Below are 25,011 nucleotides of genomic sequence, written 5' to 3'. Positions count from 1 at the left end.
TAATTGAAGCATTCAAGGATATACATCGAGGAACCGAATAAATATTTAACACAATGACTATACTTTTTATTTAAAATTAGTTTTATAGAGGTACATTTATATACATAAAAAATTTATGACTATTACATTAAGCTTATGCAATATAGACAATATATTCGTGCATGTGTGTGTGTGTGTGTGTGTGTGTGTGTGTGTGTGTGTGTATGTGTGTGTGTGTGTGTGTGTGTGTGTGTGTATTAACGTAACAGTAGAACTCTGTTAAAATACACATTTATACTCGGCGTTTGGACAAGAACTTAATAGTCATTTACATCTAGTTTGTATCAACTTGCCATGAGTGGTGATACCGGAATGTCGTAAGTTTCTCGCTCTCCTCCTTTTACTCCAAATGAAATTCGTCATCGATTCTATTCAAGCGACGCAAAATTTTAAAAGATTAAAATCTGCATTTATATCACGTATGCACGGCTAAATGTGAATTTAAATGTGAATCTTGCTTTATAAGAGACCTTGAGAAGACCTTTACTTCTTATCTCAAACACGAATTACAAGTCAGCCACATTTAACATTTAAAATGAGATATGAATACAAGACCGCTACTTTAAACAACGTTCGAAACGTTTACGTCTTGCATCGATATTCTATATTTGGCATTAGATTTGATCGAATGCTATTATAATTTTTATGTAATCCTTCAGTCAAAATCTAGTGTGTCTTTTTAAAAAATAATTTTACTAAGATACGAATGCAGATCTACATCTTTCTGATGTTTCAATTTGCTTGATATGATCGCACGATAATTCTATAATGATAAAAATGAAGCATTCATGCGGGGAAGGGCAGACGGCAGAATATCGCGAATAAAAAACGATAATCAGGATGTGACGTTTGTAGGCCCGCGATAAGAATTATACGCGATATCTTTCCGTAAATTTCAAATAGCTTATCCTCTCAAGTGAGAGCGAGCCACACTTGCCCTTCACTTTGTTCGATGCGACAACTGCGGATGAGACGATGCCGCTGATGGTCGACTCGCTCTTAAACAGATAAACACGCATCTTTCTGTCTACAGTTACCTTTGATAATGCTATAATAGAATCGTTTGCCAACTTCAAACTCATTAACAGACTGGTGCGCCTACGAGAGAATCATCGTTTTCGTTTTCCCTTTCCTTTTTCCCTTGTATTCTCGTATTAATTAATTTACTGTATACACACATAGGCTGGACTCGTATCTCTATATTTAATATACATCGAGTCAATCTTTATGCGTTTCCTCAGCGAATTTTTTTTATCGGGACAAACATTTAACAGACACTTGAGATTCTTGCGATACACGGATATACAATGTACATATATCGGTATATTTTAATATATTTATATATATATATTTATATTTATAGCATTATAGATATATATTTTTATTTCTTGCATGACGAACGATATATATATATATATATATATATATATATATATATATATATATATATGCATTCTCGTGTAATTCGTTTATTAATAGACTCTCCTCTTATATTCATTTTTATTCCTTTTTTTAAAATCCTTTTCTTTTCTCCATAAAATGCATGACACAAAAATAAATGCTTGTATCTGTGAATTATATATTTACCTCTCCTCCTACTTCTCTTACACATACCTTCCCGCGACGTATACACTTAATTAACCATATATAGCTTAGCTTTTTCTTTTTACAAAATATCACAAAAATCACACCAGCCTTTATTCGCAGCAAGAAACCATGTGTCGAAATCTCGTCAGAACGATACTCCCGGTACGTTCTGCGTATCGCTCTCGCACTTGAAAACATTAACAACATATATTTAACGGTGTATCAATGCGACTGCACGTGCTCGTGGAAATATGTGACCATGCCGTATAATTGTCGTTGGCAGTGATTTACGTAACAGACAGACGAGAAATTCTATGCAGCGAATACTTGTAAGAGCTTCGAGCCATGCCTTTAGAAATTTCGAAGAGAAACGCCCAACTATGCAAACTTTAATCTCCCTAATAATTTCCAACTTATTTTAAATTCTTAATTTCATAATCAATGTACATTACGTTTCATTGACATTATCAATTTTATATACAAATAAGTATCCGTTTATGTACATATTACATAATTAAAGTTCAAAATAATTATACAAATTGCAACATAAGCTCAAGTCAAATTTGTTGTTATAAATGTAATAGCAACAAAATCCAGAGATAAAACCTGTCAATTCCGATCTTGAGTCATCATCTCGTTTTCTCAACTGTGGAGGGAGTAAGAATTATCACGCATTATCTGATAACAGACAAATTGGTCGCGAAGCAACTTGCGTCGACGTGTCATGGCATCTCTCAGTATCTCGTTACGATGAGTATGTCCTGTCACGTTTTCACCGCGTGCACGTAGCATCGCATATATACGTCTGCATCGCGCACACGACATGATATTTAGGATCTAAACATCGACTTTTTCTTTTTTTTTTTTCCTTTTATTTTTTTTTCTTTAACGTTATCACGATTTTTGTCGCCTAAGTCGCGTAAATCGCCTCGATTCGAGAAAGTGTTCACGCACTGCGAAGCTCTTTCGCCGACATCGTACATTCTGAATGCCCGAAGAACAGGGAAAGCGAATCGGACGACGAGAGGACAATGAAAGCGCTAGTGACCAGCACGATGCGCGACGCGCGCGTCTCCACCAAGTATAGATCGCGCGTGTTGAAGGCGGAAAAAGTAGATCTAAACGCTACTGTCTTTTATAAATACACGGTTGTCCAATCGTTCTTATTGCACGAACTCTTCTAGCGAGGCCTGACGCACACACGGAAATCTCTCTGGAAATCCGGAGACCATTTCTTTTTTAATATGCACACCGATTAGATAGTCTGGTACTTCCTCCAAGGGGAAAAGATCTGTGTATCTCGCGTCCCATTATTCGCGCATTATTTATTCAGAAAGAAGCGCTCGACGTGGAATTATCTTATGTGTCAATGTGTCGATTTCTTTTCTCTAATTTTTTTACACATTTTATCAAATTGTTATTTTCAATGGGAAATCTCTTCGAATCCATGAAAAGAGAATTTCCGTATATAAAATATTTAATTTTTTAATCATATATATATATATATATATATATATATATATATATATATACGATATATATATATATATATATATATATATATTTTTATATTATCGGAACTGTGTATTTTTCTTTCTCTTGATTTCATCCATATGAAAGAGAAATTAGAAACAGCGAGCGATTATACACAACGATTATATTTAAGTTGTTTCTTAGCCATCAAGCTCGCTATTTTACCATCTTTATTTTTCTTCTTTGATGGTTTATAGGAAATACATTTTTAATCTTAGAAAAGTGATTTCGCAAACAAAGACGCTTGTGCCAATACTGTCGTAGTCACAAATCGTTTGTATCGAAAAATCATGCATTCCTCGTGATTGATGTACAATCTATAATGCGTCTTTCGTAACAATAGGCGCAATACAAAAAGAATCTCTAGGATTCGAGATATACATTTGTCGTGTTAACACAGCTCTTTCTCAAATTCCCTGTACTTATCTCCCTGAATGTTTCGATAAAATACGGCTCGTTGAAAGTGTTCTAAGTAGACGCCCGAGGTCGTAATTAGCATTCAAAAATATATATACGGATTATCATGAATAATTAATTCTTCCTGCGAATTATTCAAGGCAACACGATGCATCAGACTTTTTTACATACAGTTGTGAGAAAATTCGACCACTTTACCACTTATATCAATAATGTCAACAAAGTATTTGTGGATGTCCATTTTCGAATAACACGCGTGTATTCGCAATTTTTTCCCACCAAGTCATCAAATGATGATGCGCTTGATCTACAATTCTTTTTCCACAATTATCAAATGGAATTATCCAGACAAGGTGGTTTTGTTAATAATATTACAAAATGTCTCCGTTCCAGTTTTTACATCGAGTCTCGAAACCATTCGTTGTTCGTTGATAAGACACTGGGATCGAAAATTTATCAAGCGGTATCCAATTGGTGGGCGAAAACTTAGCGCGCTCGAATTTATTTCAACAATGTTAACAGCAATGTTAAATTCGTTAAAAAGATTACAAATCTTGTGTTTCACAATAAAAAATGAAATCTATAGAATGGACAAATACAATTTGTCATCTAGCTAACTATACAACAACCTCGCGCATCGAACGCGCGAAGAGCAATAAAAACATTTGCAAAACTCACAAATTTTTCGCATCTAACACAAAAAAGAAATAAAGAAAAGGAGATCGACAACTTTGCGACGTATCATCGCAAATTGTCGTCAGCCTCCTGAAACATTACAGATCACTTCTTCCTTATTACTTGGCCGTTGTTTATATATGATCTTACTTGAAAAAATTGAAAATCTTAAATTCGGGACTGTGCATGAATCTGCACATGTCGTCGATCATGTTTCCGCAAGTGAAACATTTGTGGCTGACCGTGCGCCTGTCACGGTAACCATGCGTGACGATGGTGAGTCCCTCGATTTGCACTGAGAAATGCACTTCTAGATCCCAAAGAGCATTTACACAGTTTCATACAATTTAATGCTTTTTATATCTAGCAGAATGGTCTTCGTACACTTCATTTGGCCTCGTCTTGTTCCATCGGCTCCTCGGAAACCTCTCGGGAATGTTCTGGCGTAGTCCTGTTGTTTTAAATAAATTTTTATATATGATACGTACGTATATGTATGTATATATAAATTATTTATTAATATTTAATAATTTAGAAACAGATAACAATAAAAAAATGATACTTACGTGAGGTTCGTAGGCTGCTGCATAGACAGAGAGGCCATTGCGGACACCGTTTCTGTTTCGTCGTGTTCCTTTTGGCTCGCCTCTATCGCGCTCATTGCGACTGTATGAGCAGCGAGCTTTACGCAAGGCCAATGTGACATCTAGGAAATAATATATTAAATAATTAAATTTAATTTTTACATCATTCTTTATGACAACAAATTTATTAATGCTAAATCTGATCTTTTGTCTATGTTAAGTATTATGGAATGATATTTTTTGTTTTATTTATTTTCACACTCTAAATGATCACACGCAACATTCAACATGAAATAATACCTTTACTCTTAATATGGTTTGACACATTTGTGTCAAACTATATTAAAAAGAATAAGTAGGAATATTGAAGGAAAGTCGATGGAATGATGTGTGACTTCATGGGAGAGCGATCGATTCGTAGTCGGCGAATCTTGGATTTGGATACGATCTTTATTCCGTATATGCCTTGATTTATAAGAGGTTGATTTTTTGAAGAATTGAAGATTGTGAAATAAAAGGAGATGAATCGTTTAACTCGTTTCAGGAACAATAAACTGATATAAGTGGGAACACTGAAGGAAAGTCAAAAAGATTATTTGGTTCTTCGTAGATAATGAACTAAGGAGGAAATTCAACTACTACATTGTGCAATATTTGATTTACCTGAATAGCAATGGTCTTTTGGAGCGTATCAATGGCATTTTGGCAAGGAATCCTCGTAAGTTCTTCATCACGCAGCGGACTGGGTTCATCACCAAGCAGTGCTCGAACGCATTCTTGTGCCGAGTCGCAAATCGCCGCTAAATCGTAGCCACCTTCTAGAGCGAGGACAATCTTCCCGTCGGCTAGATTAAGTAATTGCTGTGTCATCCTGCCAAAGCACGCCGGGCTGACTTTATAACCACCCAATGGTGCCGGATGGCCCACAGCCGCATCGAAACCAGCCGAGACGATCACGATTTCCGGATCGAACTCCTTGGCAATTGGCATGACAATCGCGCGGAATGCTGCGAGATACTCCGCATCACCCATAGGCGGATTCAGGCCACCAGACCATGCCACGTTTACATTGTAACCGAGACCCTCACCGGCGCCGCATTCAGTAGGTCCGCCAGTTCCGGGGAAGAAGTTACCGTCGTCATGTCTGTGTATTGATAGATATAATACCCGTGGGTCGTCATAAAACATTTGTTGAGTACCATTTCCATGATGAACATCCTAAAACAAATAGTATGACATTTTATCATACAGCACGTTTAGAAATATATATGTACGAGTCGCTCTTAACTACAATTTCTATTACATTATGTTGCTTATTTTCAATTTAATATAAATTTGAAATTGTAATATATATATATATATATATTACAATTTCAAATTTATATTAAACACATATATTACAATTATAATATATATATATATATATAATAATTGTAATGTGTGTGTGTGTGTGTGTGTGTGTAACATATATTATATATTCTTATTGTATGGCATAGAAATGACGTTGTAGAATTATGATGATTCGTACCCAATCTAAGATTAAAATTTTTCTAACGTCGAGTTTCTGTTGAAGCAGCCTTGCTGCAATCGCTACTGAATTGAAGAAACAAAAACCCATGGCCTGATTCGTCTCGGCGTGATGTCCAGGTGGTCTCACCACAGCGAAACCGTTCTTAATATCGCCCATTGCCGCCTTGAATGCAAGATCGACAACACATCCCACTGCCATTCGGGCAGCGGGTGCAGTGTTAAGCTCGTTCCACGTTGTATCAGAATCAACGCCAACTCCACCGCAGGGAAGTCGGACGAAGCTCTTCATAGGCAGCTGCGACAGCTTGGACATATCCAATTTCTGTCGATTCAACGGATTTGTTCCTGCGTACATTATAAAATCAAATTGATATCACCGTTTCTTGGCAAATTATTCTACAATTTAAAATCCAAGATTATTATTTAAAAATGTTTTTATATTATAGCTTATTCCATATCGACAGTAATTATAGGACGTTGATAATGATTATCAATTTAATAAGAATTTAATTTAAAAATAATTATAACATATTGATACTTGTTCAATAACTATAAAAAAAGTAAAAAAAATTGCTATTGCTTCACTTTTAAAAATGGCAAACAAGAACAAGTTTAAAATTAAGAAAAATTATACAATATTTGTTAAAATTTTTAAAAAAATATTCCTAATTTTTTTAGAGTAAATTCTATGTTAAAGCTATCAGTTTTATCTTAATTTTAATTATTTGCTTAACAAAGCTAAAATGACATAGAAGAAACAAGACTTACCAAATAGAAGTGCATGAGCCTCACTGTGGCATGTTTGAATCTCTTCAAGTGTGGCCTTGCGCGAGCGTACTCGGTCACAACGTTGCAACAGGCCTGTCTCTGACAGTCTGGCCCACACGCTTTGCAATCGGCCACCATGTTCAGGATGACCTCTAACTGTTTCGCCGCAAACACATGCATGTTTCAACATCAGTGGATCATAAGCTAATCCCGTAGTGGGCCGATGCGAAGTACCTCTCGCGAAAATGTCGCCACCGCTACCTTGAGGACCTTAGAGAATAAAGTATTTCATAAAAAATATGGACTAATTCTTTGAAAATTAAATTGGATTTACGCATATTTTTTTCACTTTTCTAGTTTATATTCTATTTCTAGTTTCTTATTAAAAAACATCTAAAAAAACATTTGTGTCATACAAATTCGATACAATATTAGAAACAAATGCAAATGTCCAAATACATCAAGTAAAACCATACTTTATCAAAAGTGTCAAAAATCATAATTAAATACAAGATACTTTATATATTGCGTTATCGCATTGATGATAACAGAGAGTTAAAATTACCTAAATGTACTAGAGGACTCGACAACGCTCTCGAAAGCGGCCTGGCCGATTGAGGAGTCCTACTTAGACCTCCAGCATAGACGGTCGATTCGTTTGTCTGTAACGTGTGTCTCATCATGAGATCTCTCTGTTGCTGCAGGAACTGTTCGCGGTCTCTCTGCTGCTTCGAGATCTCGCTCTCTTCCGGATGATCCTTTTTGCCTGTGAGATCTATCACCTCGGACTCTTCGGACTCTGGTGCTTCATCCAGTTGATTGGTCTGGCTGCGCGAACCTACTCGCGTCAGCACTGTCTGACGGATTTGCTGCTTCAGGTAATTGTGCGCTTGTTGCTGATCATGCAGTTGCTTCTCCGCTAGATATTCCTCAAAGTGTGTAGTTGGTGCGATTATGCCGCCCTGCAGCATTGGATGACCTAGCGGTAGTGGCGCAGATTGGGTTCTACCTATATGAAAAAAAAAAAAGAATATGCGCGTGAAACGTTTGGGTCTGACATGGGATTGTTAACAAGGGATTACTGAACAACGCGTGCTATGTTTCGTGCAGGAATGGTCTCTTTGGATTGAACTCAGTCTAGCTTTCAGAGCTGCTTTTCTCGGTAGAGACTATTTTCCATTGGAACAGGGCACGCGCACAAGGGCTTCTACGAAGACAAAGAGGGAACATACTACCTAAAGGCCGGTGATGACCAGCCTTTTGCAGTCTCGCGTGCGCTACTTGTGTATCCGTAATAGGCGCCGCGGTATGATATACCGTTGCCGATGCCGGATGCTGCCTGTTGCCGCCTACCCCCGCGGACGGTGGTGCTGTCTGCTCCTGTAAATTTTGTTGTATCTGCTTATGGATGTATGCCGGCTCGCCCTCGATGACCGTCAGGGACGGATAGAACGGCAGGGTGCCGTGCAGCATCTGACCGGTGAGCGGCATGCCGAGGCGTGCCGTGAACGCGGCACGCACTTCCGCTTCCGAAACCGGCGCCAATTTTGTGCCACTCTATAAACAGAGAACAGCCCAATGTGTGTCGGCCAAACACTTGGGAAGGTTCTAAAATTATCGACGTTATCTATCATCTTAATGGCGTACGACTCTACAGAGTTAACGTAATAAATAACTTTAATGTCAAGCATACCCAATCGTCTTCCACTATTTCTTCTTCCAATATTTATTTGATAAAAATAAATTCTTTATTTTATGAAAAAAGTCAATTCTTCGATTTCCTATTTTGTTTAAAATTTCAAATTAATATTTTTTTAAATGAGAATATTAGAAACTATTATTATTCTTAATGATTGAAAAATTTCGATTTTTAAAATTTATACAAAATATTACAAATAAATTTTTTTTAGTTCAAATGTTTTATAAAAAAAATCTCTCTTTAAATTTAAATATCACTTGTTTCGATGATACAAGAGATACTTAAATTTAAAAAGAAATTTTTATTTAGAAATCCAATAAAATATTTACTAAAAAGAAACTTATTTTAACCTCCATAAAAAAGAAAAAGTCCATAAGTGAAAAGATAAGTGAGAAGAAAAGTTTTATTTATATTTAAACAATATTATATATAAAAAGAAATTGGATCACATCACATTAAAAGTTTTTGACAAATATGGAAGAATCATGTATATTTAAACACATATCTTAGAAGAAATGATAAAAGTTGTATTGCTGTACTACATCGTGCAGATCGTAACTAGAAAAAGTTTCTGATAAAGAGTCTATTTACCGATGAGCTCGATGGCACGTGGGGTCTGCCCAACGAGATGTTAGGCATGGACGGTGAACTGAAGAGAGAAAGATCAGAAAGGCTACCCTGTTGACTACTGCTAGTAAGACGTCCTCCGTACGCCGGATTTTCACCTTCCTGCAATAGATCAGAGCGAAGTGTAAGTTTTTGTGTATATAAAACATGAAAAAAATCGTGGCAACGAATATCGTCGAAGCTTACTTCCTGTATCGCTGTGTTGCTTCCAGCGGTGGGACTGGCTTGAGAATTGTTCACGGTCGGAGGAGAATTAGGCCCGGACTCGGGATTGCTGCCAGGGTCTGAAAAACGTACAATTAGTACGTCGGGATCCCCGAGAAGGAGAGGGAGGAACATGTGTCGCCTCGTTGTGCAAGAACGTATACGAAACACACGGATGATGATCGCGCGTTTGAAAATTGTACTTGCAAACTGCGCGAACGAAGAGGACGGACGTACGACATGATAATAATCCTCCGAAAATAAATCGACTCCCCCCACACCCGCCGCCGTGTGTAACACGTGTATGTAAATTTCGACCGTGATGATGCACGAGGAACCGACCCAAATGACACAATCCATTTAAAAGTGTGTCCGAAAGTGAATCTTTAGCCTCTCGATCCGCCGCGTTATTTGGGGAGCACCTCGTCAGCGGCGACTCACTCAAATATTCCCGGACTGTTTTTAGCGCTAATTTACATATATGTTAATAGGAGAGTAACGTTTCGTTCATGCGGTTATAGGAGAGTAAGTAGCAAACATCAAAAAATTCAACAGTCAATTAATTGAACACACTCGGGTGCAACGAAAGAAAGAGAGAGAAAAAAGAAAGAGAAAAAGAAAGAAAAATGAAAGGTAGATGTGTGTAGGTAATAATTTTGCTCGCTTTAGAGGAAGATAGAGAACTCTCGTTTTAGGATACTCTAGAGTAGAGTCCTCTCGGAGGAGGTTTGCGCGCGTGTATGTGTGTGTGTGTGAGAGAGAGAGAGAGAGAGAGAGAGAGAGAGAGAGAGAGAGAGAGAGAGAGAGAGAAAGAGAGAGGAACGTACTTGCTAGTAATGACTTCCGCTTGAGGTGCGACGCCAGACGGTCCTTCCGGCGTGTCGTCAGGGGTGAATTTCTCAACGCTGCCATGTTCCTCTCCACGCGTTGTTTTAGTCGCACCTTCAGCAAGTTCGGCTCCGAGGCTGGCCAAGTTTTCAGCCAGTTGTTAGTTGTGGTCATTGTCATACCGAAGTAGGGGGCGGGAGGAGGAAAGGAGACGGGAGGGGGGGGGAGGCAAAGAACACGACACATGACGACCCCGCCGTTTCACATTTCGCGTTCGCTCGCTCGTATTATCGGTTTACCGGCGCGCATGTATCGCGAAAGAAGCTCGCCAAAGGGATTTCTATAAAGAGACCGCCCCGTGACACTCGCCCGGACAAGCGGCGAATAATTAATAACACGCGCGACTTGTAATTGAAGAGTGGAAGTCGAAGCGGCTAAATGTCAGTCTCGGTTAAATATCAAAAATGATACTTTGAGACGAATAAACGAAGAAAGTATTGACATTTGTCACATTTGCAAAAGTCTCGTTTATTTAGTTAACGTATTAAACGGAAGTCAAGATGTCAAACAATTTGCGATATATTGAGATAATAGATATTTTTACGATATATCTGTATTCTTTTTTTTTTTTTTTTTTTAAATTTAGTAGAGATGGTATTTCTAACTTTTACTCTTCAAATGTGTCCGAACAAAACTCTACGAGATAATGAAAATGGAAGTCTCTCAGTAAATTATGTAAAATTTCAATCTATGTTAAGAAAAAAGATAGCATTAAGATTTTACATCATTAAAATGAAATATGAGAAAATTTAAAATTGCTTTAGAAGCTTTAGAGCTTTAGAAAGTGCTAAATTCCTTATATTTAACCAGTTAAAAGATAAAAATTTTTTTTATTTTCTTACAAGTAGATGAAATTGTTGATACTATAGATGTTTTTTTGAGTTAAAAACATTTTATGTGAAAAAAAAAAAACAGATACAAATATATATTAAAATATACTATATTATAATAAAAAAACTAAACATAAACGTATCTGTTAAAGTTTTCTGGAAACGTGTATAGTCTCAATATTTTTTTACAAAATTTCATATCTAATTAATTTTTCAGTTACGCAAACTCGTGAGACTCATGCATCTATCTCTTTAACGCAGGTTATATAAGAAATAGTAATTCTATTTTTAAACGATAAACAAGAACTATTGAGAGAACAAGGCCAACTGTACATGCTTTCCTCATCGTATATATCGTAAATATTTCTGTCCATGTACAGAGTTCGCATACGTTTCATATATCGGCGCTTTTTTTCGCGTAAATAAGCGTGTATCAGTCAAAAGAATGCGCACGTTAATTAGCGATTCGTCGGCCTAATGGTTGTTGTAAATTACAAGTTGTGCGCATTAGAGAAAGCCAGTCAAGCCGGACAGGTTCATTTCTTTTTTTCATTTTTGTTAAGACCAGACAGACATTTAATAAATTAAATGTATCACGTGTATTTATAACATATTTTTTATAGAAACTAATCGATAATTTATTTGTATTTTATTCGTTAAACGAAACGTATCGACTTGTCGTGTGCGCATTCCGTGGATAATCCGATCGAGCGAATTTTGTCGAGAAAAATTATCGTCTTTTTTTTTTTCATATTCACAGATAAATCGTGATTAACGAAAGCAAACATCGCGTCGACGCGTAAGCTGCTTTTTTGGGATTCAACTCGTTTCTCGAACAGCGAAACACCATGCTTTAGTAGACATTCTATTTGCACACAAACTACCTGTACGAAGTATGCATAAGTTAGCTAACACGTCCCGGGACAATTACCTGTTTTCCTAAGTGGGAAGTCGTCGCCGAACTTTTGGAGCATCTGCGGCATTTGGTATGGATGTGCCGCATTCGAAGTACTCGATGATTCCGACTGTGGTTGTAGCCTAGATGAAGAAAAATTCGAGATACCGATTTATAACAAATCATTAATATTCAGCTAAAGAATGATTGATAAGAGAGTAAAAAGTTGAAAAGATGTGTCTCACATAATACAAAAAATTCTCAATTTTTTAAATTGTGTTAGAACTTTGGATATTAAATAAAATTTCTTATTATTACAATTGCAAATAATCAGATAAAATAGATGCAAACATATTAGGTTAATCATTTTAATATCAAATAAAATTATAGTAATAATTTTTCTATACATAAAACTTTTGCACGTTTTTTGCACTATTTTTTCATCCTTTCAAATTAATATATCTCCAATGCTATTTTTACACGATGCGCGAAAACATATTTTTTAATAAATTATTTAAAACGACGTTAAAATTCCAAATTTATTTACCGAATTGAATATTATCTGATTTATGTATAACTTGTGATGTCATTTTCGCAAGCTGGAAATAAATGTTTCTGACAATTTCTCGAGAACTTGAGTGAAAAAATACACATTTCACATTTTGAACATTGCATACAGATGTTTCAGACGGAGTTATCATTGGCAGGGACAAGGAAATAACGTCGAGAACACATCGGCCGTTGCTAAATGGATAACTGGGCCAGGTTGTGCTATTACCGTTACTTCGTCAGCGGCGAAGAAGACTACTAACGACGATCGCGATGCCCCGTTAAAACCAAAACGACAGGCAAATTTTGAGAAATTTTTATAGCGAGTTTTACCGATCAAATCTCTCTTATCGAGAATAAGAAAAGCTTTCTTTAGCTCGAGTTATTGTAATGATAAACCAATATAATCTCTGTAATATAATCTCTGAAATATAATTGTTTTCGAGATAGAAGGAAGAAAACATAAATATTTTAGCTTCAATTCCAATTCCAGAAATATACAAACAATAAAAAGTATTTTGATACACGTATACAAATGAAAGGTAAAATTAAGTTTATCTATATTTATCTGGATGTTTAAATATATTGTTTTTAAATATATTACATTTATATTTAATATCAAATAATGAATGGACCATTAAAAATACGCCACATTATCTACACGTCTACATATTTTTTCTGATTTAAAAGAAAATGCCTAGAAATTTGAATTTTAATGGAATGATCAACCTCAAACAAAGCGCAATTAAACTTTGAGAAATTCTATGAAAGTAGAATCTGCTTGAAATTAGAATAGAATGTTATAAATTCAAGCGCAAATACGAGATCTACTTTGAAAAGTCGCTCATGTTTAGATTGCCCATAGTCATGGAAAGATTGGTCTTTCTTCTTTCACATAAGTTTACGAGAAGCACTTCTCTAAAATATCCCACGGTTTGATCATTCCATTCTATTACAATCTACATGCTTTGATTGCACATCTTACCAGCTCCTGTATCCGGGCGTGCCGGGTACCGCTCCATTCGCCGCGGCGGCTGCCTCTCTTTGCTTCTTGTTCACCAGGAAGCTCTGTAATCACAAATGCCTTGTAAATGGAAAATAGTAAAACTCGCGTGAGAATTCGGAAAATCGATATAACTGGATGGATCGAGAGCTCATAAAGGACTAGCCTTCGCTCCGACTTAAATAAAGATAAAACTTTTAGACAAATTGAAAACATTATGTAAACATAAGAAATGAAAACTCATTTGCATGATTTGCGAAATCAAATTTGTCTATTTCTTTTATTTTTATTAAAAGAATTGTTTATAAACGAGATTTTCCTATAATGATAGATATGTAAAATTAAAGAAACGAGAAAATTATTTAACTCTTGCACAAATTTACAATCGTCATCACTCGCGATTAAAAAATGCCAGAAATTTGTATTATGACCAAGAAAATAAAAAAAAAAAAAAAAAAACTCTAACTTACATGAAGGCGTTCCTTGACTTCCGTGGACGCATTCGCGCTGTGATCGTGCTTATCTTTCTTCCTGAGAGCCTCGAGCCTCTCCTTCTCTCGTCTTTGCTCCTCCAGCTGTTTCTGCTGCTCCCAGAGCTGCGGCAGAAGCAAATTCTGTTTTCCTCGGAAACTCACTTTTTTTTTTACCAATCTATCCTCTTTCATCCTGGGATCATTATATGGGTCTGGGAATAGAGGTAAAACTAGAACTTTCATCGATGGGGAAAATTACATTTCGGTCGAAGCCAGAATTTAATTACGCGAAGATACGCAGTTACAATCCGGTATAGAAACCCGCAAGGGCAATATTTACATGAGACTCTTAGTTAGTTATGTTTTAATTGGTTTAATCCGGCACGCGTACGTAACTTACGGAGCACGGAGCACAATCATCGTCTGTAAATGACGCAAATCGTGTCCCCCGAGTTATTATCGGCAATTTTAGCTCGAGACGCCATGCACAGCTGCTGAATCAATGGCCATGGGAGTCGATGGTAATTTTCCATGCGCTATCTCATCTTCTTTTTTTCGCGTAAAAGATATGTTTTTCAAGATAACGTATAACAAATTTAAAAGTCTGTCATAAAAATATACTACACGAGTTTTTCTTTCCGATCACCAAACGAAATTACGTATTTTCTACAAGAAACCGATGCTGGCTCCAGAATCAACGAGTTAAAAAGAATCAAATATTGTATTTTTAATTCTAAATTTTAAAACGATGTGCTATTCGTAAGAATAGAATAACAAGACGACGTCTTTCAGAAAGAAATATCTTCGTCGTAGCAAAATATAAAATATAAAAATACAATAAAATGTAAAAATAAAATACGGGGAAAGCCCCGTCGATCTCAGCGGAAGAAAAAAAAAATGAGAGATTAGATTTGTAATTAAACGCGTCAATGGATAATACAGGGGAAATATCGGCGTAGGAGGGAAGAAAAAAAAAAAAGCGCGTCTTAATGATAACAGATAAACCGTAAAAAAAAGAGAAGCGTCCACGTGAGTCGGATTAATTAATTGCACGTGAAGACTCGTGCGAAAGTCCGGACACTGCCAAGCGGGGCATTAATCTAATCGCGCGTCACATAATCTTGCTCGCGACGCGATAAACTTACTCTCTCTCTCTCCTCCCTCCCCCTCCCATATATATCCGAGCAACGCACGCCAGGATCGTCGGGATCGAATAAAATAATAACCGTGTGCATAGAATATTTATTAATAGCTTCTCGCCGAATAACGCGCTTACATTGGCCGCAAGCGTCGATAAAATCGCGTCTCTCCTCCGGGAGGTTTTTTTCCCCCCCTTCCGTCACCGCCCTCCCCTCCGCCCCTGCCTAAAATCTCGCGAGATTCGCAGCCCGCCGCGGAAAATGGAGACGCGCGTTCCCGGAGTTCATCGACATCGCCACGCGACCGCGGCTCTATTACTCTCCGGTCTGGCATCGTTCTCGTCCACGACGTCTCGTTATTTGCCAATTAATATCCGCCACGCACGTGGAACGTTCGCGCCTCTAACGAGGCCGGTCGCTCTCTCTCTCTCTCTCTCTCTCTCTCTCTCTCTCTCTCTCTCTCTCTCTCTCTCTCTCTCTCTCTCTCTCTCTCTCCCGCGCGCGATCGTTTTCTCGCCCTCGTCTTCTCGTATCATCGATTTCAACGGTGCGCTATTATTAGATCCTAGACGTAAGTCTAGAATAAATGAGCGCGGCTGTAGTAAAATCACTTCATCTTTTGTCGCGTACCGGACATATCCTTGATTGTAAATTACGTGCAGAAATATGCGCGCATCTAAGATAACTTGTCATCAACTTGTTAATGATTAATAAAGAAGATTCAATAAGATTTAGTATTCAATATTTCGTGATCTTCTCTTATTTTCTTGTCATTAGCAAAATAACATTAATCTTCTTCACTTCTTTTACAAAAGCCTGCATCACACATTTTTAATTATTAGACAAATAATGGAAGAATTCGATGTGTAACGATAATCTGAATGAATTGATTGTTAATTTAGAAAAATCAATGAGAAAATCACAGTTATTTTAATCTTACTCCTGCAGAAAATTGTTTCTATTTTATGTTTTATAACATTTTTAATAATGTCTCAAATTATATATTTCAACTACTCGATTAATATAATTTATAATATTTATGCGTACGAATGACGGAAATAAAAAATAGTAATCTTTTTCCCGAGTTATTTCATAAATAAAATGTTACTATAGTTTCATTTCGTTGTTAACTTAATAACATCTGTAAATCGATTTATTAAAATAATAATAATAATAATAATAATTTTATTCTCTATTACGTATTTATATATACAAATGAGCAGACTGACTGTGTAACAAAGCAACATTCTTTTTAGTACACCGTTTATTGTAACGTAATTGATACAGTTGTATATATTTAACATTACGCATTTCCATCGGTCTCGTTGCTGGCGATTACGTTCCGTGAATCACGCTTCACGTCCGCTCATGATTTACCAATAAAAATCCAAAATAACGCGTCGCGCGTTAGTCACGAGGCCCGGTAAACGTAGCAAACCGCGAACCGAAAGAAAACGTGATTGTGGCGGCTAATAAAGCACACAGCTGACCAATAAAGCGAGTTTAAATGGAGGGGTGCCGATTGTACAATCGCGCGCGATCCACCTGCGAGATCAGGAACACCTGCGCACACCTGTTAACACCTCCCGTGCTTTGAAATACCGCGAGGCGGAAATGACGTCGGCACGTGCCACAGGTGCAGCGTTGTGTGTTTACGTATCTCTCTGCCGCCGAAAATAGACGTTACGAGAGATCGGCCAAAGAGCGAGCGAATGAATCAACACTTCCTCGCGACGGAGTCCACTTCAGATTCGAGAAGTGCGCAAGGAGAAAGGCTTGTAAAAGTAGAGAATAAAATCGAGAGGGCACGAAAAAATGCCTCATCTGTAGAGATCCGTTCGCGAAAAGAAATCTCGATTTTATATCTCAGAAGGTAGAAAATATACACCGCATTTTACTCATTTCAGATTAAACTGAAAACCAGTGTTACGTACCTAACTGATTGCAAAAATGTCTGCATTAATATTTTGTAAAAAAAAAAAGAAGATTTAAAGTTGTGTACAGATGACTTGAAAATAAGATAAAACTTTTTAATGTGATAAAACTTCAACTTTAAATATGATATAAATGCATCATTTATTTATAAAATTGTTAGATTTTCACAAATGCAATGCTTTTTTTGACATGACTAAAATTTATATAAAACTACCAAACTTGTACACAATATTATTAATTATATATCTTTTTATATCTTAAAATTAAAAATAGAAAAATGAAATCCTTAAAAGAGCGGAAACTTCGCAGTAATTTATAGATATATATTCAGTTATTCATAAATATAGTTTATGCAAAAAAAGGAAGATAAATTCTAGCAAGCGATAAAAACAGATTTATATTTCCTTGAATCAAAAATAACGAAATATCAACAAAAAAGCATATAAATGTTTCATAAATTAATTGTAAATAAAAAAAATGAATAGAATTACTAACAAATTTTTAGTTTTATAAGATTCAATTTGTATACTATTCAAATATGTTTTAACGTAAGATTATGACTATAGATAATAAATCGAGGTTCATTCGATCAATTTTGGCTTACTCGTCGTATCCTAATTGGATTAAGCTTAACTCGTATGCGCAACACGAATGTATTTGTGTACGTAAAACCCAATATTATCGATATTAAGTTGCGCTATTCGAAGATAAGCTGCACGTGTGTCTATTTTAATTTATTATACCTCGTTTCGTCCATGAATAGCAATTTCCTATGACAAATATACATGATGTTACACGTGCAAGAAGATTATACGACGCGACGAATCTATGCATAATTATAGACGAGCGTCACGACGCGTACGCGTTATGCGATGCGGAAAGATCGATTTGCGAATAGAACTCTAGAAAGATCATACGCGAAAGAACTCGATATAAACAAACATTTTGAAAACCATCGCTGAAGGACGCCAAGTTTATAAAAAGTGATTCTCGCGTTCATTATTCTTCTAAATTTATTCTTGCATCAGCGTTTCTGTGAATAAAAAAAATCGATGTCAGATTCAATGAGGATCTGAAAGAAGTTCTGGTTCGATAAGAAAAATGGCACATCTTGCATTCGTGAGGAAAATTATCATTCTTTTGAGTAATAAATATCTCTTAGTAGTTCGTCGCACGCGCGAACTCTACTTTTCATCGCTTGTAAAAATCATCGTCCTCGTTCATACGTAAAATGACAGATAATTATTCCGGATAGCCGTCAACTCTCACAACACTGTTGTGTCCTGTGTCAAAATGCATTCGCGTCACACTTGGCAATTAAAGCGTGCTACAATCTCAGAGAGAAGGAAGGAGAGGGAGAGAGAGGGAGAGGGAGGGAGGGAGGGAGGGAGGGAGAGAGAGAGAGAGAGAGAGAGAGAGAGAGAGAGAGAGAGAGAGAGAGAGAAACTTAACCAATCGAGGATCGCGGGATTTCGCAGTGATGCGACGCGGCGCGATGCAGGCCAGTTTATTTTCACGATCAACCGTTATTGTTATTATCGCCTTCGTGACGCACGTTACGCGCTTCGCCGACAATGAGAGGAATATTCCGCTGGACTTTCGACTAGCACAGAGAGAAGTAGAAAGAGAAAGAGCGAGAGATGCCGGGGCAGCGGCGCACGAGACATTGCCAGAGAATCGCAGTCGCAAACGGACGATTGCGGGGACGAGGGACGCGAAGCGTCCGAGTAAAAAGCGAGAAAATGATTCTCTCTATTATGGGCGGATAATGCGCGTGTAATGCACAGGCTGCTGTGCCGTTGCTGTTAACCGTCGGTACCGCATCGTGCACAGTGGTCACCGTCGCCCGAGGAGCGGCCGCGTCCACGTTCTGGAATAAAACCGCGATGGCGCCGCGGCGCAGTACAATGTACTATCAGCGGCCGCTTAAGAAATATCGCCCGGACCGTTTTTATCTCCCCGCTACGAATGAAAGCAACGTTACAAAGAATAACAATGATCTCCGAAAGAGAAGTGGCTGATAATCTAATTATTGAAATAATATCAATTATTTAAGAGAAGTCTAGAAGAAAATGCTCCTCTACATGTTCTAAGAAAGATAATTCTATATCATATTAAATTGCTTATATACATATACATTCGTAATTTCATTTCTATGCATTTTATTGATTAAAAAAGTAGTTTTGGATACAGTAATTGCATCTGGTTTCTCAATTTATTTTTTTTTTTTATATGAATTATATATCGCAAAGATTGATACGTTGACATTGATATAAATTTCATATTTTTAATCATTTTCAAATTAATTCCTGTGTTAATTTTTCATAATATCGTTTCATTAATTATTCATGATAGCGATAATAGTTCTTGTTAATTACTCTTAAGAGAGATCAATCTGTCGTAATAATAATCGATGTAAAGTATAAACAAATACGACTATATAATATATAGAATAACTATAGACTATATAATATATAGAATAACTATAGACTATAGAATATAATAAGACTAAACTTTACCTTTAATTGATGCATCTGTTGTTCGTGCAGTTCAGCCAATTGTCGTTCCTGGGCATGGTATTGTTGCCGAAGTATTTGCTGCTGAAGCTGATGGTGCTGCTGTAGCTGGAAACAAATCCAGATATCTCAAGGGTAATGTAACATTTTTAGCTGAAGGCTAAAAAAAGATATTTGATGATAGAAGTGATCAATTCGCAAGTGAAACATAATCGACAAGTCTCGCTTGCTGGCCACACGTTTCTTCTTTCAACTGAAATCGTCACAAAGCGTTTCTGTGCGCAATGACATTTTGTTTTCTATATCGCGATATATTATTTTATAGCAGGCACTTATGTTTTTTTCGATTCGCCCACGGCAGCGAATAAAAAAAAAAAAAAAAAAAAAAGAGTTCGATAGAAAAAAAAAGGGAACAAATGGAGATGCATATTTATGCGCGAGGCTTTTCAATATGTCTCTGAATAAAAGCTTTTGTCGCGCGTGTCGCGAGTGGAAATGCAAAAGTATGCATAGTGCTGGCGGTGCCAGCGCAAAGTTTCACGCCAACATGGCGCGCATCCGACACGTTTAATCCAATTCACTGTGTCTCTCGAATGTTTTTCGTTGCCGTCTGTCGTTCGTCGTACGTGGGCGACTTTGAGTCGCCTTTTCTCAGAAGGAAGTGCGTGGGTTGCTGACACAGAGATCAAAGCGATTTCGTCCAATTGGTTACGTCCGCGAAACGAGCGGGCTACGCTGTCACCCGATTCCCGTGCACGCGTTGCACTTTGCAAACGCATGTCAAAAATCGAACGCGATATCGTCCGATTTGAAACTGGAGCTGATAGCGTAATTCTGACTAACGAGCGAGACGTCTCTAGAATTTTGTCTCTCACTTATAGCCGTTCCGTTTGATCGTTGGGGCTAATTGAGTCTTGATCTCACATTCAAAAACGAAAATGAGAAAAAACTATTTGAAACTTCAACACAAAATTTGTTAAAACAATTTTTATAAAAAAAACAAACATTTTTCGACTTCAAATTATTTATATTAAAGACAAAATCTTGACGATAAATTAAATTAGTGGCTTCAGAATAGATAGAAAGAAATCTATATCCGAAAAAATATGTAGAAATAATTATATCATATCGAGTCCTTTTTTTTTTTTAAAGTTCTCGAATATAATGCGGAAAATACAGATTTGTAAATGGTTAAACATTGGAACTTTCAATTAACATCGTCATGAATTTAATATCGGATCATCGCGATTGACAGTTGAACATCACTTTGTCACTGTCTGTCGTCTATCATAATTCAATCAATCTATTAACCAAAGCTCATTGATTCTGAAATTTTCAAATGCGTTGTGATACATTGCAGAAAAGTGTCAGTAAATTACATTAAAGTATTGAATTAAACAAATTCTAAGGAAACCATAAAATGAACTTCACCGAACAATACAGACAGAAGATCCTCGCATTTATTATGCCTCCTGTCGAGGGTCCGATTTCGGGATGGAAAGGATACGCTCTTCGAATTACGGTGCTTGCAGTAGGAGTCGGGATTTACGTCCTGTTATTCAAAAGGAACAACTCATCTAGCAGACGATGGGGTTTCCGAGGAACGCAAGAAACTCAAGCCAAGCCGAATGACAATTCGAGTATCGAAATAATAAAGTATTATTTTTAAGAGACTTATAATACTTCTCCTATTGTTTTAAATTAAAAATAACTTTCTAATGAAACAATCGTCCTGAATTAATTAAATTTGCACGATGTAAAAAAGAATATGTTTTATCCGGACAACTTGAAATAGATTAAACGGAAAATACAGAATGTTATTTTACCGATTTCTTATTTTAATATATAAATTGATGTTTGTTTTAATTTACTTTGTTTAGTAACGTATTTTTCTCTCTTAATTTACCAGTTAATTTATTTTTATGTAATATTTCATGTTTCACCGCAGGCAGATATTTATGTTTGCTCTTTATTAGTTCGATCAAAATTATCCTTTATATAATTATGTTCTCGGAATAGCAACATATACTGTAAAATATATACATATATGTGTGACCGTACACCATTACTCTCTTGGCAGTGATGATAAATTCAAAGACACATACGGTGAAGTCTGTCCGATTTGTTTGGGAGTGCCAAAGATTGGCGTGAAAGCTTCTTGCGGCCATTTGCTGTGTGCGGAATGCCTGGCGAATTATTGCGATGTTAGAATCGCACCTATGCCACCACCTTGCCCATTGTGCAGAGCGCCGTTGAATTCGGTGGCCTTGGCCTGCGATTTTGTTAGTATAACACGCTACTATTTACCGCTAAGCAAAGTGATAGTGAGCTCTATTATAGCCAAGACGCAGCAAAATGCAAAAATAAGGGAGTAAAAAAAAAAAGAGAGAAGCGTAGGAAATATTTCTAATACAAAAAGAAATATCTGTCTTATTTCACCGTGTATTCTAATCGTGTGATTGATAAAATAAAATGAAATTTGAATATTTTATATATATTTTTATATTTTTCATTCTCGATTCAAAAGTATATATTTATATTAGACATATTTGCCTAAAGAGAAATAATAATCGAAAATCTAATATGAAGTAATTTATTGAAATTATTGTATATCTGCATATAAAAAAACTGCGGATACTATATTGATTTAATTATAGTCTACCCTAGGTCCCAAACACACGTTAGACCAGAAAACCATCGTAGTAAAAGAATGGATACGCGAGTACAATAATCATCGAGGTTTAGTGACGTCGGTACGGCCGCTTCTGACGACAAGACTCACCCTTTTCTTTAATATTTTGACTCTCTTTCTGATTATCGGACTGATCGCCGCGAGGCTTCAGGTTCTTGCGGAAATATAAATTTTGCTTTAAAATTCTTACTACGTAAAATTGTTTTTACTTGTTGCCACAAAATAAAAAAAAAAAAAAAGATAAAAAAAAAAAAGAAACGTGTAATTTATCGTTAATGCCTTTTGTAAAATAAATAATATATCCTTCACAAAACTATTTATTGCAAATCTAAGAATGAGTAATGAAGAAAAAAAATACATAATGAGGCACGTGCCATATGATAATGACAATACTAATATCTGATTCGACGTATATAGATAATGTCCTGGGAAAATTGAACGTCATATGCTTACATTACCGATATCGATAATTGTGTTAATTATATGCGTCTAGTTCAAGAGCCAAGGTTAGTTGCAAAACGAACAAATCTAAATTTACTAGAATACTTTAGAACGAAAATTTACGAGTTTTAAAAATATCAAGAAATATCATTGTACTATGTTGTTAAACAGTAAGAAGTTCAGACTTCATTTTCTAATTTATAAAATAATTATAAAATAAATAATTTTCATATTTCTTTTTCTTTTAAAAATTATTAATTGAATTTTTCTTCTTTTTTCAGAAAGAAAAAGCTTTAGATAAATTCTTCTCGCACAACTGAGTACGAATTATATGAAAAATAAGGTCTCCTATTAGTATATAACGTATTATGTTGTATTAAGAACGCATATCTCATAAATGTATATCTTGTGAAGAATAATTGACATTTTGTCAGTGGCATCGGTATGTTGACGAATTAAACAAGAATGCAAACCAAGCAAATTTTTTAAATACTTTTCTTCAGATTTGCTTTATTTGTTTGTGAACGTATCTGTAAATATATAAAGTGACAAAATGTGTATAAGAGACATTTTTTGTATGTTTTTTATGTACCGCCCATGAGTAATATAAAAATTTAATAAACTCACACAAACATAAATATCATAGTGTTTACCTTATCATAGTGTTTATCTTATGTTTTTATTTCATAATAAAGAAATTTTTCATAAAACAGATTAATTAATAAAATTAAAGATCAAGTTATTAATTTATTAAGGTAATTCTGAATGTAGACATTCTATAATAATTATAAAATCTCTTTGAGAAATCTCAAGAAATTATAAAAATAGTTGAAACATTTAAATTACCATTATCAATTAAAATCGCAAACTATTGAAAATTTAGATTTCGATTATTTATAAATGCCAGTGTATATAATGCGTGCGATTAAACTTAAATTAACCCTCACTCAGCTGACACGAGTCATTTTTATCCACGCGAAGGCCATAATGAAATATGTAAAATGTATGCAACATAGCAGAATATTATTTTATACATAGAATATACACATAAATAAAACAAATAGTATATTTACAGAATATTTAGAGTTTTTCAAACATATTTTCTTGCATGTATTGATATCTTATTAGCATGATATCTTATTTAGTATAATAGAAATTAATTCTAAAATCTTTATGTATAATGATAATTTCAATGTGAGTCAAAAATGACTTGTATCAGCTCTCTGAATTATTGTTTATGGTCGACTGTTCGAGGATTAATTCGCGCCTCGTGTATGAATATATTGTGGATTCCATCGTGAAGACGATTGATGTTTTACCCGATAAAATCGATTCTATTCCACTGAAAAACGCGACAGACTTTAAAATTAGTACTATTAATGTTATAGTACTATATTCACTGCCTCATGTTCGTAATTTTAATAACAAATTCTTTGAAAGAAAAATTTGATAAAAAGAATAATAATAATTATTGTACTTTTCGAATTAATTATTACTAAGTTGCTGAAATAGTTGACCTCTTTGATAGCTTTTATTAAATATTGTAGTTGACAAAGAACCTCTTAACTCGAACATTCATTATAAAGTTTAGTATTCTAGTATTAAAATAAGTTATTGAAAAATAAATATAAAAAAGATGATCATATAACATTTTAATTTATAATATTTTTATCACTAAAAAATTATATTATTTTTATCTATCGAGAATGAAATATGCTTCTATAATGCCTGCTTGGCAGAAAATTACAGCGACAAAAATAACATCATCACAAGATTTTTAAATTATTTATATAAATATCTATGCATCATATTTATAGAAAAAGAAAAATATATATCATGAGATAACGAAAAGTTGTGACAATTTCGTTTAAAAAAAGTAAATGTATGCACATTGAGGCTAAATATATTTAACTGTTAATGTTAAATTAATGTTTTGCTACTTGTGCTATATTTATCCTTATTTAACATATTGATATTGATAACATAT

The 25,011-nt window shown here is 35.5% G+C and overlaps 2 protein-coding genes across 16 annotated transcripts in view; one reads left to right on the top strand and one right to left on the bottom strand.

The window, feature by feature from the left end:
• Positions 1-44: 44 nt before the first annotated feature.
• HDAC4 (histone deacetylase 4) overlaps positions 45-25,011 on the bottom strand; it is a 104,058-nt gene continuing 79,091 nt past the window's right edge. For 8 of the 11 annotated variants that reach the window (XM_089083996.1, XM_089083997.1, XM_089083992.1 and 5 more), the window contains 14 exons: positions 19,895-19,999; positions 14,299-14,424; positions 13,811-13,893; positions 12,313-12,419; positions 10,491-10,628; positions 9,646-9,743; positions 9,424-9,561; positions 8,366-8,690; positions 7,699-8,142; positions 7,134-7,403; positions 6,364-6,710; positions 5,499-6,053; positions 4,818-4,957; positions 45-4,702 (listed from right to left, as the gene is read on the bottom strand). In XM_089083996.1, the coding sequence (XP_088940122.1) occupies positions 4,639-4,702; positions 4,818-4,957; positions 5,499-6,053; positions 6,364-6,710; positions 7,134-7,403; positions 7,699-8,142; positions 8,366-8,690; positions 9,424-9,561; positions 9,646-9,743; positions 10,491-10,628; positions 12,313-12,419; positions 13,811-13,893; positions 14,299-14,424; positions 19,895-19,999 (2,940 nt within the window). In that variant the 3' untranslated portion in view covers positions 45-4,638. The remainder of the gene's footprint in view (positions 4,703-4,817; positions 4,958-5,498; positions 6,054-6,363; positions 6,711-7,133; positions 7,404-7,698; positions 8,143-8,365; positions 8,691-9,423; positions 9,562-9,645; positions 9,744-10,490; positions 10,629-12,312; positions 12,420-13,810; positions 13,894-14,298; positions 14,425-19,894; positions 20,000-25,011) is intronic. The other 3 variants (XM_089083993.1, XM_089083991.1, XM_089083998.1) reach the window with 3 other exon arrangements.
• Positions 19,993-23,662, top strand: LOC105426237 (uncharacterized). Of its 5 annotated transcripts, XR_016141133.1 has the most exons (4): positions 19,993-21,547; positions 21,972-22,173; positions 23,001-23,089; positions 23,306-23,662. XR_016141133.1 is itself a non-coding variant. In XM_011637371.2 (3 exons), the coding sequence occupies exons 1-3, from the start codon at positions 21,312-21,314 to the stop codon at positions 23,342-23,344; spliced, it is 477 nt and encodes a 158-aa protein (XP_011635673.1). In that variant the 5' UTR covers positions 19,993-21,311; the 3' UTR covers positions 23,345-23,662. The 5 variants fall into 5 exon arrangements, 4 of the variants coding, with proteins under 4 accessions (XP_011635673.1, XP_011635674.1, XP_088940139.1 ...); XM_011637371.2 differs by lacking the exon at positions 23,001-23,089; XM_011637372.3 differs by having other exon boundaries at positions 23,001-23,662.

The sequence above is a fragment of the Pogonomyrmex barbatus genome, unplaced genomic scaffold, assembly GCF_055798465.1.
Source record: "Pogonomyrmex barbatus isolate J1 unplaced genomic scaffold, ASM5579846v1 scaffold8, whole genome shotgun sequence".
NCBI lineage: Eukaryota > Metazoa > Arthropoda > Insecta > Hymenoptera > Formicidae > Pogonomyrmex > Pogonomyrmex barbatus.
This window is presented reverse-complemented; position numbering and strand designations above follow the sequence as displayed.

What these genes read in the sequence shown, in the direction of transcription:
- LOC105426237 (XM_011637370.3), top strand. Translation starts at nt 21,312, where the DNA reads ATGAACTTCACCGAACAATACAGACAGAAGATCCTCGCATTTATTATG. An exon ending in TCGAGTATCGAAATAATAAA is followed by an intron (nt 21,548 to 21,971) that starts GTATTATTTTTA and finishes CTCTCTTGGCAG; the next exon opens with TGATGATAAATTCAAAGACA.